Here is an 18,201-nt window from a genome sequence, read left to right as displayed (position 1 = left end):
AAACCCTTCCCACACTCTTGCAATGTTCTAAACTCTTAAACTTACGTCATTTTAACAAAATACTTATATGTACTGTATTTTTCGCCCGATAAGTCGCAGTTCTTTGCATAATTTACATGCCCTGCAACTTATACGCCAAAGCGACTTATTTATGTCCCCCCCCCACCCCCCCATATTTATAAACCAGTTTCTGGCTGAGATTTCATTCATTCTGATTGGAAAAAAATTGAACTCTACCATTTTCAGCCGCTAGATGGCAGTCGAGCTGTAAGGCACGTCGTTGTATCATGTAATAGGTAAACGTGGCTATTAATGACCATCGGTTTGCCATAGCCTGCCACCGTCGTCTGCCTGAAGCAACCGAATCAGCTTCGTTTCGCTGCGCCGCCCCGGCGAAATGAAGCTGATTTGACTGTTAAAACGCATTTATTAAGTAAAAGTTCAACTGAGACACACTTTTACTATAATTTCGAGCTAACACAATTGTTTTTGGATGGTTATCTTGTAAAATTTCGAAAAAATGAACCAAGTCGCCCTCTACGCGTTCATGTTTCCGCATATTGGCTTTTGAAAATGCAGCTGATTTGACCATCAAAGTTCATTTAGTAAGCAAAAGTTCAACTGAGACACACCTTTGCTATAATTTAGAGCAAACGAATAATTGTTTTTAAGTGTTAATCTTGTTAAACTCTTGTTAAAGTCCTCCCATACACGCTCCCGCGGACGCCATTTGGCAGCCCATCAATTTTTGGCACAACACCGGCCCACATTTCCAGGTTCGGCCCACATTTCCGGGTGGTCAGTGGTGACATGACACAAATGCAACGTGTTAGCGGTGACACATAATAGATGCGACGTATACCGCGAAGCAACATGTTTATGGATTTTTCCACTTTATTAGACATATTTGGACCAAAGCGACTTATAGGGCGGTACAATGTGTATGGTGGAAAATACAGTAACCACAAAATTGTACTCATCAACTTGGCAGAACAGCAGCGGCTCGGTTCCGCTCCAACTTGGTTCCGTTTCGGCAGACGTACCCTGCCAGTTCTGGTCAGCTCTCTGGCTCGGGGTAGCAGCGGTGGGCTCTAGAGAGAAGCCAGACCTACAGCAGCGCGTCTCCCACTCGGAAGTCCTTGTGGGTCAGCTACCAGCTCTCAGATTCACTGATGGGTCTGGTCCTGTGCATCCCTTGAGTGCCAAAGTACTTTTTGTGTGTGTGTGTGTGTGTGTGTGGGGGGGGGGGGGGGGGGGCTTCCAGGGGCTGGTGCAGGTGCGGGAGTCCGATTGAGAGGTTTGATAGAGATGAAAAAAGTCCTGGTGGTCTCCAGAGGGAGCACCAGACCTACGGTGGTGCATCCCCTGCTCAGAAGTCCTCGTGGGCTGGCTAGCAGCTCTCAGATTTGTCGATGGGTCTGGAGGTCCGGTTCTGGTCCAGGTCCTGGTGGGTTCTGTGTAGCTCTCAGCATCCGCTGGGCGGCTAAGTCACTGTAAAGGACCGAACTTTTTCGGATCAGATCAAAACTTTCACTCTACGTATTTCAGCAGAAGGCAATGGGACTTCTGGGTGGGGCACTGTTGGCTTCTGGGAAACGTAGTCCTTAAGAGTGGCAATACAGTATAGGCTTATTGAAAGAAAACTACAAAATGGCTGCGCCTGTCCAAAGTATTTTATTTTTTCGTTAACTTTCCACTGTACAATATCCTGTACTGTCCCAATCAAGTAATATTGAAGGTGACAATCGTGTGTCATGTACAATTTTTTTTATGCGTGTTCAATCTTATTTTGAAAAACCACGAAAGAGCAAGTCCGCGAAAGTGGAACCGCCAAGTAGCGAGGGACTACTGTATATCAATATAGTTTATGTTGCATTATAATTATACTTGTAGAGCCATCAGTTTGCCTTTCTTCTCTACTCATTTGTCTGTGCTCAACTTCTCACACTGCCAGCCGGACCCTCCTGCCTCAAAAAAAAATCATATTACAAAACTGGTCGACCCGAGTTTTGCCTCATGAGAGAAAATGTGAGAAGTGGCGTGAAATTACTGAAGCAGTGGCCTATCATATAAATATTATAGGGAGATATTATTTTTGGTCCATAATTGCCTAGCCCTATGTCAAACAATCAAATTTAAACCAACAATGACTCCGTCATAAATAGACTTTTAGTAACTAACTGTAGCGTCAAACAAAGCAGTCTTATCTCAGCTTTCAGAAAACAAACGAAGCGTTAAACCTCACGAACAATAAAGAGTCTCCAGAAATTACACCGTGAATCATGACGTGTCCTTTGTTTCTTCAACTCGTGATTATTACCGTCTCGGGCTGGTAAACATTAGAGTAAATTCTTATTAGCTGGACATTTCTTAGAGAGACAAAAAGTAGTTTCACACTGAGTGTGCAAACCTTTAGTGTCTCTTCAATGCTGTCACTTTAATCCAAACCTCACGCTGTGTGACGATGTTGCCAATTTTCAGAGTGGAGAGGAAGAGGACGGCAGGAAAATTGGATTACGTCTGACTCCCAATTTATTTAACAGCTCAATCAAGTCAAATCAATAGAGCTCCACTGCCATCCAGAATGTTAAAGCAGTGACGGGGGTGGGGTGGTGGTGGTGGTGGTGTCACTGGCAGAAGACCCAGTTCTAAGATTCGAACAGCTTTGGACAGAACCACAGCTGGAGGCTGTAAGAACTGCCAATTTAAAAGTTTTTGTCACATCAGAAACTTGAAGGTTTTGCTATTTTTTTTATTTTATGTTGGAAGGTCGCATTAAAAGGCAAACAAAAATCAGAATTGAAAAAGTAATTTAGGTTAATTCAGGCACAGAGATGAGCAGCTTAAAAAAATAAATAAAGAATACCAGTTTCAACAATAATTTCAGAGGTTTTCTGTTCATGAAATGTACGTTTTGGGCACATTTTCTATAAAAAGAATAAAATAAAGATGTTTGCGGGGTGCCATTTGGTGATTGACGAGTGTCAGGGATCACACAGTTCAGTCAACTCTCCTGTTGATTTAATTCAGTCACGCATTAATATAATGGTCTTATAGAAACCAAATCGCAGCGTACTGCGTTCTCTAACGTGTTCAAGTTTATTAAAGACTTCCGATTTTATTCGAGACCTAAAGTTTGAACACTCCCTTTGAAATATGAAGCTGAAAAGAAGCACTTCTTTCTTTTTAACTGCTGAATTAGAAGCTACAACTCAAAAAGATTCCTCAAGAGGCGTTAAAGGAAAAGCTTGAAGAGACGGTTAACTTCACCCTGGATCGATTCCTCGTTTGATTAAAAGCAAGCACTGCTGCGTTCCCCGCAGCAGATCACAGAAAGCACGTGAGCGATGAAACTGAACTCATGAGAAATAAATAATCCGTGCGTCCATGTCTTCCTGCTCGATAATGACGTTGCCTAATGGTGGGTTAATTTCTCTGTTGCCAAAGTAATGAACTGTTTTTGTTTTATTTTTGGCTTCAGTTCTGTTCAGAAGGTTCCCGTCTAACCTTGTTCATATTGAAGGTTTCTGCCAAGAACAAAAAAAAGAGGAAAATAAAACAACAAGCTGTTAAATGTGCTTTAACCCGCAACTAAACAAGGTACTTTTTATATAATTAAATACATTTCAAGCTTTAATTTCTCGCCAAAGAGATCTATGTGGGTTAGGAAAAAAAAGTCAAGTTTAAAAAAAGTAACTAAAAGTAGAAACATTTTTTGTCATCCCTGTTTCAGAACGTCTGGAAAAAAAAAAAAGAATTAAAAGCTTCAAACAGTCTGACTGTGAAAAACAGCCAAAATAATGAAGCTCAAACTATAAAGAGACACTTTTAGCACCTAAGTCGAGGCTGCCTTTGTAAGAGATTGACGGAAACGACGGGAAGCGTCTCAGACAGAACAAACGTGGTCTCGTTTGTCTGAAACCAGAACAACCGACACTAAAGTGGGTGTTCGGTCCAAAAATGTCTTTCAGCGGATCAAACTACATCCAGACTGTGACAGTCAGAGTACAAGTTAATTTTAGCAAAAGTGAATAAAAACCCAGAGATTTTGGTTCTAGTTTAATTGTGACTCGTTTATTTTTCGTCATAGCACGTTTAATGACACTTTAACTGTATTAAACTTGATCTATGAACCAGGAAGGCCAGTTGACTAAACACAGTAAAACTTTAGAGTAAAATTGAGATGATTAAATGTCTCTTAAAGGCAATAAAATAAGAATGACTTTATTTTAGTGTTACCTGATAACTGAAACCGGCAGCGGTTTCAAAATAAAATGTCAAAAGTTCACACTGCGTCACCTTTTTTGCTACTTTTTCTTTGCGTCCTGTGTTTTGTTTTGTCACTGTCCTTACAGAAAATAAATAAGGAGCACGTCCATCAAGGTGTCAAGAAGGGATTGAGACAGGTTAGATATATCCACAACAACGGATTTTTTTAAGGGAAATTTTGTTGCACAAATTTGTGGAACATGTTCAAAATTCAAGTGACAAAGCTGTGAACTCCTGCAACTCACGCCAGGAAATAAGAACCCCTAAAAACATTTTAGGGACTCCTTCAAAAAATGCAGTTCGCAACTAGTTTCCAACGGTCAGCCCAGTGGGATACTATCCGAAGCAATCTTTTCCATGGTTTCTAGTAAAATGGATTGAACTGCGACTACAGAAACCTCTCCCACAGAGAGTACAGCAAAAAAACATTTTCTAATATGATTGACGGCCAGCTCAGACATCTAATGCACAGCCACCAACTTCAAACGGCATAAATATAGCAAAAAGCTCCCTTTTTTTAGCCCTGCTGTCATTTCACTGCAGGATTCACACAGCAGCATGAGAGTTGGGGCAGTTTCCCCTGCAGTCGAGGTGAGAGAGTGGCCAGCAGATGAAAAAAGACAGGAGGGTTATACAATAACTGGAGCTTGACCAGTGATGGTCATGAGATGTCTGCGAGCATGTGGCCATCAGGTGCTGATGACCTTTGTGACAATGGTAAACACAGGTTTCCATGACTGAAGGTCTATTTATATATATGCATGCGTGTGTGTTAATATATAAGAAAGCCATAAAGGAGAGCCAAAGGAGATGAATCTAATGTGACAGGTTGCCACATCAGCACAGGCAGCAGAGAGAAATTATGTCAGGAGCAAAGAGGGAACAGAAAAACTGATAGAAGAAAGTGGGTGGTAACGTTAAATTTTCATTCAATCTGATTATTTTTAATTTTTTTAAATCTTAATGTAGCAGGTCCCAAACTCCAGTTTCTAACGCCCCCATTAAAAGCTTTTATCAGCAACAAACCTACTTACAACCAGTATAAGAAACTACAAATACGTATGACCTGAAATATCCAATATATATCTCTGAATCCCTGCCAGGACCAGCCCGAGGTTCCTTCTGGGTTGTTTGTGAACAAAAAACAAAGTTGTTCTAATTTAACATCTTCTAAATGTAGTTTATCTTTCTGGTTCATCTTGTTCTATGAATAAAAAGTTAGGGTTAAGATAAGGGTTGTGTTAAATTGGTGTGCAATTAGGGCTGGACAATGATGTGATATCGATATATATCGCGATATACTTTTATTCAATAACGGTGATATGAGTTTTAAGCACATTTTCGATATTTCGATACACATTACGCTACGATTACAGCGTTTCACCGACGCTTTTTTTTTCTGTTCAGGTTGAAGCGGTTGCTTCAGTTTCAACCTGAACAGAAAAAGCCACGACACAACTACGTAAGTGCCAGAGTTTTATGTTTATTTGACGGTGATTTCAAATTTCTTTGATAAATACAAATAAAAGGTGAACATTAATTTGTAGTTTGTACAGTTTTTCCGAGGCTTTTATATTGTTTATATCGATATTGAATTATATCGTTATCGACCGAAATTAAGAAATATATTGTGATAAAAGTTTTGGCCATATCGTCCAGCCCTACATGTAAAACACAACAAATCTTGTTTCGAGTAGAAATTTTCCTTCATGATCTGCAGCTGAACCATCATTATTTCTGCACAAGCGTCAACCAGATACTTTGATTTACTAATTAAGAAAATATTAATGGGCAAAAAGAAAACTCAACCAAAAAAGCAGAAAGTGGGAGCTTTTAATTTATATCATTTTACAGACTAAACTTTTAAACATGTTGGAACTTCTGCAGTAATTTTGCACTTAGTTTTTACTCTTTTAAAACAAATAAAATGAATAAAAACCAAAAATACGAGTGAAGTAGAAGATCATTCAAACAGAGATAAAAGTGATTGTTAAAAAGTGGCGAGCGCTCTCCGACCTTCGCTGACAAAGCTCTTCACAGAAGAGGACGGGGACCTACACACAAGCAGTCAATTCCCATTACATATGCACCATGTTGTGTATTTAATTCACCGATAAAATCAATTACCGGTTCTTCATCTGACTGATTGAAGCTAATTAACATGACGCTTATTGTCGTTGAGGGAAGTCTGAAACATCTTGCGCTCCAAGGACAAAGCTGCAGCAAATTTATGTTTGTGCAGACTCAAATAAAGGAACAGCTCTGCTGCGCACCGCTGGGACACTTCTCTGCGTGACCTTGTTATTTACGCCCACAGCAAGTGCTGACAGTCAAAGAAGTGGGTGTTTTATTCTTTTATGAAACACGTTTTGCTTTTCCTGTAGAGACTAATATGAATTTCTGAGCGCTGAGGAAAATTCAAGCTGATATTTGATTAAACAAACAGACTGGGATTGGCCTCTGATCTAAATAATCGCAACATCCATGTTTTGAAAAGTGTCATTGTTGCAGTCTGATTGAAGACGGGAGGAATTTACGAGGGATGGGAGGGAAGCAACGCATTAATTTTCACTGTTTCCATTTTCAATTCTCCAGAGCCATATGGGGTGGCGTCAAGCTGGCAAAAGAACAAATAACAATTTGACGCCAGAGAGCAGAGCTCTCAGCAACACAGAAATGAAAACAAGTTCAATACACAAAAGAGGAAAAGGAAGGGGGGAGAAAGAAGGAGCTTGAGTTATTTCCAGTGCTGAACATAATGTGATTAGATGCTGGCAGCAGAATGAGATAAGGCTGGACAGCGATAGAGGCAACACCTTCAATGATAACGGATTAATCAAGTCACCAATGATGCACACAAACCTTATACATTTACTGTCAATCAATCTGATTACTTTTTTATTTGCAAGCAGTCAACTAATCTGCAAGTCATTATCTTGGAAGATAAACAAGTTATGAATATTTGCCAGCAGCGACCCACTTCTTTCTTTTAAAATCAAATTAAAAAGAGAATCTGTTTGTCGTGCGAGGCTCGGCCCCATCTCCATCTTCAGGTGAGAAAGTCTGAGGTTGCAGCAACAGCCTCATGAAAACAAAGAGATGATGCATTAGACAACGTCCCTATTTTCTGGTGTATAAGCCGCAGTATTTTGCGTAGATTTGTCAGCCCTGCGACTTAATACACTGAAGCGACTTGTGTTTTTTTTCATATTCATAACGCAATTTTTGAGTGAAGCTTTCAATTTCGAAGAACTGCAACAGTGAGTCCTCCCTTGCTCGCTCGCTTCACTCAGCTGGTGCAGGCGGAGGGACACTGGAGAGCTCGCGGCTCCGGTCACCGATAGATCGACCGACCGACGGATGGCCCCGCACCGCCCAGGTGAAATGAAGCTGTTTTGACCATTAAAATGCATTATTAAGGAAAAGTTCAACTGAGACTAGGCCTGTCACGATAACAAATTTTGCTGGACGATTAATTGTCTCAGAAATTATTGCAATAAACGATAATATTGTTTGAAATTTGACAATTAGTAATTATTGTCAAATTTAAGAAGAAATGTTTAATTTGTTTTCCGTGTAGTACCATTTTTCAACCACCGGATGGCAATATAAGACGGTTTGATCCGAAGGTTGGTTAGTGAGGGAGCGAGCAGCGTGTCTCTAAGAAAAATGGGAGAGAGGCCCCTTGAAGTGACATGGGCTGTCTCTCTTCGGTTCTCAAAATGGTGGACGCTCGGTGTGGATTGAGCTCTTTAGCATAGCATTTTTCACACAAAGCTTTTAATAAAAATTAAAAAAATCAGTGAAGTTTTCAGCTTCTTTTTGCAGAGAAAAACAACTTTTTAGACGAAGGCACGGGTTTCAACCGTGAATTTTGGAGCTTTGACAAGACGGAGGTTTTGTCCTGAGGTCGTCTTGTTAGCTTAGCTCGTAGCTTAGCTGCTTTTAATGATCCAAAAACGCGATTTTGGACCGTTAAAAAGGATTTTAAAGAGAAAAGAGAAAGGGAGGGGTCAGTGAAGAGCACCGGAGTTGAGCCTTTTGTCATCCAGTGTCTTCAGTAGAAAGAGAGAGACACGAAGAAGCGATAAAGTCCATCCATCCATCCATTATCTTTTACCTGCTTCTTCCATTTTGGGTCACAGGGGTTGCCGGTGCCCATGTCCAGCAATCACGGTGCGAGGGGCGGGTACACCCTGGACAGGTCGCAAGTCCATCACAGGGCCACAGAGACAAACAACCATTCACTCTCTCACTCACACCTAGGGACAATTTAGAGTTACCAACATGTTTTTGGTCTGTGGGAGGAAACCGGAGTAGCCGGAGAAAACCCACGCATGCACGGAGAGAACATGCAAACTCCACCCAGAAAGGCCCCGGACCGGGATTTGAACCAGGGACCTGCTTGCTGAGAGGCAGCAGCTCTACCAGTTGCACCACCGTGCTGCCTGTTTTCATTTATCATGTGATTAATTGAGTTATCGTTTATTGCGACAGGCCTAACTGAGACACAGCTTTGCTATAATGTCGAGCAAACAAACTATTTTTCTTAAGTGTTAATCCTGTTAAATTTCTAAGGACTGCAACAGCGAGTCCTCCCGTGCTTCACTCAGCTGGTGCAGGCGGAGGAACGCTGGAGAGCTAGCGGCTCCGGCCACGATGGATGGATGGCGCCATGCCGCCCAGGTGAAATGAAGCCGTTTTGACAATTAAATGCATAATAAACGCGACACGTCAGCGGTGACGCATAATAAATGCAACTTATATGCCGAGGTGACTTGTATACGTTTTATTATTCCTCTTCATGATGCTTTCTTTGACTGATGTGACTTATACTACGGAGCAAATTATATGCTGGAAAATACGGTAATCAAAAAAGAGTGGAGCTGTCAGGGGGAGTCGGTGCTGCAGTGCAGATGGACCGCGGCGAAGGGGAGAGAAATGGCTCAGTCTGTCGAGACTCCCATCTTCAACCCAGCGGGAGAGTTAGCCAATAATCAAAATCTCAGCCAGGGGTCAGTGGGCTGCAGAGAGTGTTTGTGAGCTCTGTGTGTGTAGCTGCATTTTCAACAACACGAGAAATATAAAATGTATGAATCTGAAGATAAAAAGAGGAGTTGGAGATGAAAAGGGAAGAAGCCGAGATATGAATCCAAGTAGCAGATGGAGGAGACTTAATGGGGTGTGTTTGCAAGTTTTCACTTGTGTGACTGTAATTTTTAAGGCGTAAACACGGTTTATGAGGCACTCGTCAGGGAGCTGCAGGCAGCGAGCCTGATGCTAGCAAACCTTCCTCAGACCACTGTGAGCTAATATGCCAGACTGCTGCGAGGTTTGGAGACCCCTCCTGTTTTCCCATCATGATGGTAAGCTTCTGACAGGGCTCAGGCTTGTGGTCAGCTTAATTTCTCTGCACCAACCGATAGTGCTCAAGCTTAAAAATAAAAATAAAATAAAAAAGCCAGATTTGACACTTGGCATTAATTCAGCCACAGAGATTAGCTGCTATGTATTTATGTATTTAAAGTTAGGGAAAACAACTGCTTGTCACATTTTGGTCAGCAAAAAACTCATTGCAGCTTAATAAATAGTCCGTTTTTTAATATTTTATGGACAACATCCATCTGCGTCATGAAATACTTAAACCTACTGATGGAAAAAGTTAACTGCTGCCATTAAATAAAAAAGGTGAACAAGTTATTGAATGATGTGAAAAAATGTGAAGATAAACATTTTCTAATTGCCCATTGAGATTAATAAAGCTGTTTGTTCGTAGTTATATGGCGAATAAATTGCATTTTTTGATGAACACAGGGAAACCTTTATTTGTTTGGTACCGTATTCATTCATTCATGTCTTTATTTAACACATATCGATACATGACTGTCTTTTGTAGCCACTTTAAAATGGTTGATTTGTAGATAAATTTCACAATGCTAATTGCATTAGCTTTTCTATTTTAGGATTTCTAAATTAAAATTAGCATCTATGCTGTTGATAAACAGTCAGTGATTATTAGGGATTTTGACAGGTTGTTGTGACGGTTTATAATTATGAAAAGGTATAAATCAGAGTTTATTTATATAAAATAAGCCATAGCAATATAAGTTTCATAATAATTGAAATGCATTGATTGCTTTATAATTGCATCGCAGCCCTCCCACCCCTAATAATTAACATTAAACAACTTAAAGTTTGCATTCATCCTTCATGCGAACAGCCCAATAACCTAAAACTACAATCTAAATATAGAAAATACTCGATGTGTGCTGATGTGTGCATGTTCACACTGCACTTTAGACTTAGACAAGTGAACACTAAACCAAGGCACCAACAGTGTCAGCTGCCGACTTGCCTCTGGTAAAGGTTAACGCTGCTCCTTTGCATTTCTGAAGTGGGAGAACAGAAATTGTATTTTAAATGGCCTCATAATGGAAAAATCTTACAAGGGTGATACGAGACCAAAGAACAACCATTTTGAATGCAGCGTGCATGTTCAAAAGATGGATTGAGGAGGAAGAGGTGTTCATTTGTGAAGGTCGACCTGACTGAAAGCCACAATCCATTTGGGAATGAGGTGAATACACAATTCTCCTCCACAATCCTGCCTACCCATTCTGCTGGATTTCACGGTGGCCCCTCCGCACACCGACCGAGAGGCAGTCACATTTCACACTTAGAACCGTCACCATGGAAACGGCACAAAGACATCTGTTGGTACACGTTACGCCTAACTTTTCTGTTCTAAGTCCAAATTGGAGACAAGCGTGGACACACTCCAGCTAGCATAAACGTGAGCGCCAGCTAACATGAGCGTGTAAAAGATGAGAGCGTAAGATTTATCCTCAAAGAGTGGGTTTGAGTGAAGTGACCCTGGTGGTTTTATTCTCACCTGATGGATGATCTCAGACACTGGCAGCTGGTCCACGTATGAGTACATCTCTTTAAGCTTTTCTCCATTCACAAGACTACAAGAGAAAAACACACAGAGCAGCTCTGTGTCAGCATTTACTCAAGAAAGACAGTTGCATTAAAAAAACGTTGAGTAAGACATTTATTTAAAAAAATAAGAAAAGCTGGAGGGAGAAAGAACAGACTCAGAATTCCTGCCGACTGTTTGTGTGATATGATGCAAAAAAATAAAGTCTGTCTTCATAATTTGAGCAATAAGAATAAATCTTTCACATCATTAGCCAACTCTGGAAGCCAAAAGAAAAAAACATTTTGTTTTGTGCTACACCACATGAAGTATTTTTACCGACCTGCTCACATTGTTTTTCCTGCAACGTTGAGGCGTTGGAGGAGCTCCAAGCTCCTGAGCTCCATGAACCAGGCTGTGTACTTAGCACTATTTTTTTTTTTAATAACATCAATTAGGCCTGTCGCAATAAACAATAAATCAATTAATCGCATGATAAATTAAACTTAACCTCATTTTCATTTATCGGCTTCATCGTTTCTTCGTGTCTCTCTTTCTACTGAAGACACTGGATGACAAAAGGCTCAACTCCGGTGCTCTTCACTGACCCCTCCCTTTCTCTTAAAAAATAAATTAATAAATAAATCAATTTTAACCGTCCAAAATTGTGTTTTTGGATCGTTAAAAGCAGCTAAGCTGAGAAGCTAAGCTACGAGCTAAGCTAACAGGCCAACCTCGGGAAAAACCTCCGTCTTGTCAAAGCTCCAAAATTCACGGTTGAAACTCATGCCTTTGTGTAAAAAGTAGTTTTTCTCTGCAAAAAGAAGCTGAGAACTTGTTTACTGGGTTTTTTTTTATTAAAAGCTTTGTGTGCCAAATGCTATGCTAATGAGCTCAAACCACACCGAGCATCCGCCGCCATTTTGAGAACCGAAAAACAGGAATGAGAGACAGCCCACGTCACGTCAAGGGGCCTCCCTCTCATTTTTCTTAAAGAGACACGCTGCTCGTTCCCTCACTAGCCATCTTTCAGTTCAAAACAGTCTTATATTGCCATCCGGTGGTCAAAAATAGGTACTACACACAAAAATTAAGCAACATTTCTTCTTAAATTTGACAATAATTATTGTCAAATTTAAAACAATATTATTGTTTATCACAATAATTTCTGAGACAATTAATTGCCCAGCAAATTTGTTATCGTGACAGGCCTAACATCAATACAACTGCTTCAAAGCACAGCTCCAACTGGGCTTGTTTGTATAAGTGATTTAGATAGGATTTGTTAATGCTGCATATCAAATATCAGCTTGTGTGTTGTGTCTGGATAACACAAAGTTAAATTATATTTTAAATAAAACATGAGGAAGAACTACAGATAAAACTCCCAGATTAAATCAATGCAAATGAAAAAAAAAGTAGTGTTTTAATTAGCCCAAAACTGACATTTGCAAGTTAACTTTGATAAGTCGGAGACATACATCCAAGAAAAGTGCTTCTTGTTATCCTGAGAACAAAGTTTAACGGAATAATGATAGATTAATTATTCTTTTCTGCTGTTAACAGTGCCCACTCTTCTACTTGAAGCTGACTTTGAAGGAAAATGGAGCCAAATCTGGAGATTAAGGTGGGCGTTGAGTGACAATTGTGAAATTTCAGTACATAATGAAAACTGCTGTAATGAGAGTTAAATTTATACTTTTATTCACAATGAATATTCAGTTCATACCCACTATTATCTGGTTAAAACATGACAAATATGTACGATAAAAAAAAGTGACAGGAGAATTACAAATGTTCAATCGTAGCATGGATATAGAAGGTAAACAGAGCATATAGGAATAAATATGATTATCTAACGAGAAGAAGTAGTATGAATTACAAATGCAAAGTATTGCTACAGAAAGATAAGTCACAAAACCTTCTAAGTACACCAGTTTCTAAATTGGATATATAAAATTTTAGAAAAACAGAAACAGAAAAAAAAAACTAATAAAAAGCTCAAACATGTGGAAGAATCACAATATGTGTAGCTGAAAGTGTTATAATATTGAATATCAAAAATAAATAAATTAAAACACATGATTTAGAAATGGAAGATTATGTATCGATGAAATCAAGAAACAAGAACGTTTACAATAAATCATAATTTTCTAGCTTTAGCAGGAGGTTTGTAGTTCTGGGTTAATGCAGTTCCTACTTTAAAACAAATGTTTATAGATATTGTTGTGATTTGTTACGTAAAATAGATCTGCAGTGAGAAAAAATGTTAAACACTTTGCATTTTATGAACTTTAACAAGAAAGAATGTTAAAGTTAGTCGTTTCCATTTATGACTAGAAATGTAACATTTTGGTTATAAAACTGAATGATGTTTGCAGATGACATTGAGATCTGTGAGAACAGGGAACAGGTGGAAGAGAACTTGGAGAGGTGGAGATTTGCACTTGAAAGAAGAGGAATGAAAGTCAGCTGTAGTAAAACAGAGTACATGTGTGTGAATGAGAGGAAGGCCGGTGGAACAGTGAGGCTACAAGGAACAGAGGTCACAAAGGTGCAGGACTTCAAATATTTGGGGTCCACTGTCCAGGAAAATAGGGAGTGTGGTAAAGAGGCGAAGAAGAGAATCCAGGCATGATGGAGAAAAGTTTCAGGAGTGATATGTGACAAAAGGGTGTCAGCAAAGGTCAAAGGAAAAGTTTACAAGACAGTGGTGAGACCAGCTATGTTGTATGGTCTGGAGACAGAGACATGGACATGGACAAAAAGACAGGAGACAGAACTGGAAGTGGCTGAGATGAAGATGTTGAGGTTCTCCTTAGGAGTGACAAGGATGGATAAGATGAGGAATGAGATCATCAGAGGTACAGCACAGGTTGAACAACTGGGAGATAAAGTTAGAGAGGCCAGACTGAGATGGTTTGGACATGTCCAGAGGAGGGACAGTGGGTATACTGGTAGAAGGATGTTAGAAATGCAGCTGCCAGGAAAAAGACAAAGAGGAGATATGGATGAAGTTAGAGAGGACATGGGGGTAGTTGGAATGAGGACAGAGATGGAGGAGGATGACTCGAGAAGAAGGTTATAAAACTGAATGAAGACCCCGATTAGCCATTTTCATAATGACTTCAAACAGGCAAAGGCGAGCGGTTTGATTCTGAGAGGGAAGAAAAATCCCCAAGTCTGTGGCAGCATCACAACTTTACCATACGTAAAGAACAGAGTCTGTATACAGAGCAAAGCTGGTGGAGTAGCCATCATCTGTGAATCATAGGTTTCTGTGGAGACCGACTCACATGTCTGACATAATGCACAGTAATGAAGTGGGTCACTCTGACAACACTACATGAAAAACGAGTGTTTACATTAAAAGGCAATTTAGGAGCAATTTCTAAATAATAAAGAGATAAAACCAACAAAGTTCAATCTAAATCTATAAAAACTGAAATCGTAGATAATTACAATTAAATACTCAACACGCCTGAGTGGAAAATTTGATCATAAAACACTCAAGTGTCATTATCTTCCTTTCTAAGTGTGATTACGAAAGGACCAATGTGGCACGGATAGATTAAACTCAACCCCCGCTGTTACACCACTAAGCCACCAAGGTCAGCACCTGAAAGGTTAAGCCACCAGTACATTCAACAGTATAATGGAAGGACAGATGATTTGGTAAACGTTAAAAAATAAAAATGTTAAGCTATAGAAGAACTGGTTAAGTTGCAAGTCTTTCTTTATAATATATTGATCTATTTTTCCTTTTGCCAACCAATAGCTTAAAGGCTGAATGAAAGAAAGTCAGTTCCTAATACACCATCCTGCTGCAGAAATAACTAAAATCCTCTTAAAGAAGCGCACACCTCTTGTTAGTAATAGTTGTGTTTGTTGAACACAAAAAAGAAAAAGAAATCTAACACGTGTGACCTGTTTTCTCTCTGGGAAAGATTTCCATGGTGAGCAGGAACAAATAGGCTTAAGGATGAAAGCAATTGAAAAGTCAGAAAGGATTTGAGGAACAGACTGAGACTGTTGTTTTTCTTCATGGGATTTGTTAACTATAACAAAGCCATGCTGTACTGCCTCCGTTACAAAGAAATCACCTCAGCAGTAAGTTCGCTCAGCTTTTGGAGGCAATACTTCATGGCTGCATGTTTCCTCATCCTGGGTACTGCAGTTCACTGTGTGTGGGAGTCCTTCTGCTAAATCGCCTCAGATGAGTTCCTTTCAATGGTGAGAAGTTCAGATTAAAGTCTTTTATTTTTAAAGCAAAGCCTAGACTGGAATCAGCCCCAATTTCACCCCCAAACCCCTCGATTCAGTCACCAATCTCCTCTGATCCAGCTCTCACTTAAAAACCAAAGGTGAAATGAGCATTTTCCACTGATCGCTTTGTACTTTTGAACGGTTTGCCTTTTTGCATTACAGTACACGGTTTTTGTCAAATACCGTTACTGAAGTTGTTCCGGTTCTTTGGCATCATCAGTCTTTAAAACAGAGTCATGCCGTCTGAGCTAAATGTCACGGTCGAGTGGAGGTACAAGTGAGCGGCTGTCTTCCTCGGAAAGTTCAAGCCGGCCAGCTTCTGACAAATTGGGCCAAACGTTCACGTGAGCCTCCCTGAATCTCTTTCGACCACTTACTGAGTGAAGCAACCAGTTTTCTTTTTGTTTCTTTCCACAATCAATGTACCGTTGCTCAACCCTTTTCGGTTAGGGTTCTGCACTCTTGCCCTCTTCCTTTTACTCTTTTCCATTCGTCTCCGTTGCCTCCACGCTCTTATCTCAACATGTACGAGCGGCAGAGCGGATGCTTCCCTGACAGAGAGAAATCAGAATGAGTTGGCAAGGAAAGAGGCAATCTCCCGCTGGGCTCTCTATGAGCTCCGAGCGCTCGCTGCCATTTAGAAACATATCACTAATGCCCCTTTTCCACCGCTCCTACTCAGCCCTACTCTGCTCAGATCAGATCTTTACACGTAGGATTTCCACCCGCACTTCAGGACCGGTTCTGGAGGCGTGTCCAGAATCCAAAATCTTGCTAATGAACTTTTAAAGAACTTTAGTTCACCATTAAGAGTGAGAGTTCTGTGAGGAGTTAAACTCAAAGCAGTCTGCGCCCCAGATAAATAATGTTAAATTATTATTTTTAAATATGAATGTTTCTGTTCAGTGCCCTGAGACGACTTCTGTTGTGACTTGGCGCCATTTAAATAAACTGAATTGAATTAAATCTGATGAACCAGAGTCTACAAAAACATCTATATTTAAAATTCTATATTTTTCTTCATCATTTAATGTATTTGCACTTATTATGTACCTTTATTGTACAATTTAGATATGTGGTTTTGTTTCTTGTATACATATTTTATTTTAGCTTAGATTTAAAGTGCAATTCTTGTTCTGTGATTTGTACATCTGTGGGTTAGAATACAGTTGGAACTAAAGGCTGTAGCTCTGAGGGAAATGTTCTTGAGATCCAACAATTTTGTCTTTTTATGATTTTTCAGCCGAGTTAACTTTAATTAACAGATTATTTAATAAAGTCGAAGTGAAAACAGGATTTTATGATAAAGCCGGCACCGTTTACTTATTTTTAATCTACACTGATAATCGGCTGAAAAGTACTGGTGGAATAGCGATCTTTCCGTGGCGAGCTGAGCATTGTTGGGGCTGAGTAGGAGCGGTGGAAAAAGGGAATAAAATGCCCGACACCTCACAGCCGCTTTATCCCTCCCTCTTTTAACTTCGCACAAGAGAAGAGCGCCAATTCAATGCAAACTACATTCCACTTTATTCTAGAGATGACTTTTCAATCCACTTAACTGATCCTAATGGACGTGGTCGCCCCCGACTCCCCTCCTCCAGCTACGATATCACTGCTGTCTCCAGCTGACACGTTTAAGTCAATCAAATTTCCTTTGAACATCTGCTGAACTAAAAGCCTAAGCAGTTTTTGTAGACCTGATCTAATGCAGCAGGTCACAAATTACATTAGGTCTACATTATAAGTGAATGGGGTGTGAATTTAGCTTTAATTCGATAATTATTCTTGGAACGACGTAACCCACGGGAGGATGTGTTACGGTCAACAACTGTCCAAGGCTTGAAGTGAGTGTCATAACAGTGTTAAACTCATGTCCATTTAAACATCCTCTCCATCAAGTGCCATTCAGTTAATGGAAGATCCAGCTGAGGAGAAAATGTGAAAATGCACTCAGGCTACAAAATAAGTTGGAGCCGAGCTTGTGCACTCGCACACATGCGCCCATCTTCTCTAAATATCCTCCTCCGCTTGTCTACTTGGCTGAACGAGCTGACAAAAGCAGACTAGAGCAGCACTATATTTAATAACAGCTCGTTTCATGAGATTTATGTGATCTTCTCTCTGTGGGGACACTGGCAGCACTCCAACCCATTTTCAGGTCTTATGAAACACTTTTCTTTAACTGTAGATATGGTCAGAAATCTCAGAGACCCCGATCTGAAATCACTTAGTGAGATTATCTTGATGTGCTGAGGAAGATTGCAACACTAGCAAACTCATTACAGTTAAATATTCATAGTCGGTGTAAAAAAAAAAAAAGAAAAGAAATAACTGCTTTCTTTTTATCGTTTCAGTTGAACATGAACCTTTGAAGATAACATGGTACCGCCACATCTAAAAATAACGGTTCACAGCGTTTAACTACAGTGCAGCAGCCATCAGCGAGGATGGAAAGAAGCTATGCAAGCTAACCCTAGGTAGACTTTAGCGGTTTTTAAAAAATGGTGCAGAGGAGGCGATTCGCCACAACACGGAGGAACAAGCATAAGCTGGGCTGAGCGGTTATGATAAGAAATCCAGAAAAGAAAAGAAAAAAGATCATGGAAATCTAACCTTTACTTACCTAGACTGCATTACAAAGCATGCACAGAGAAATGATCTGAGGACGGATTAAAGCTGAACTGTGTCCAACTCTACTTTAAATATTAAACCCCAATAAAAATGAGTAAATTCTCACATCTGATGAG

General features: G+C 40.0%; 1 protein-coding gene across 1 annotated transcript in view; it reads right to left on the bottom strand.

Moving 5' to 3' along the window:
• Positions 1-18,201, bottom strand: part of pigk (phosphatidylinositol glycan anchor biosynthesis, class K) — a 38,565-nt gene that overhangs the window by 3,659 nt on the left and 16,705 nt on the right. The window contains exon 10 of the mRNA XM_037681883.1: positions 11,162-11,237. Coding sequence (XP_037537811.1) covers positions 11,162-11,237 — 76 coding nt within the window. The remainder of the gene's footprint in view (positions 1-11,161; positions 11,238-18,201) is intronic.

The sequence above is a fragment of the Nematolebias whitei genome, chromosome 9 (genome assembly GCF_014905685.2).
Source record: "Nematolebias whitei isolate Nwh7 chromosome 9, NemWhi1, whole genome shotgun sequence".
Taxonomy (NCBI): Eukaryota; Metazoa; Chordata; class Actinopteri; order Cyprinodontiformes; family Rivulidae; genus Nematolebias; species Nematolebias whitei.
This window is presented reverse-complemented; position numbering and strand designations above follow the sequence as displayed.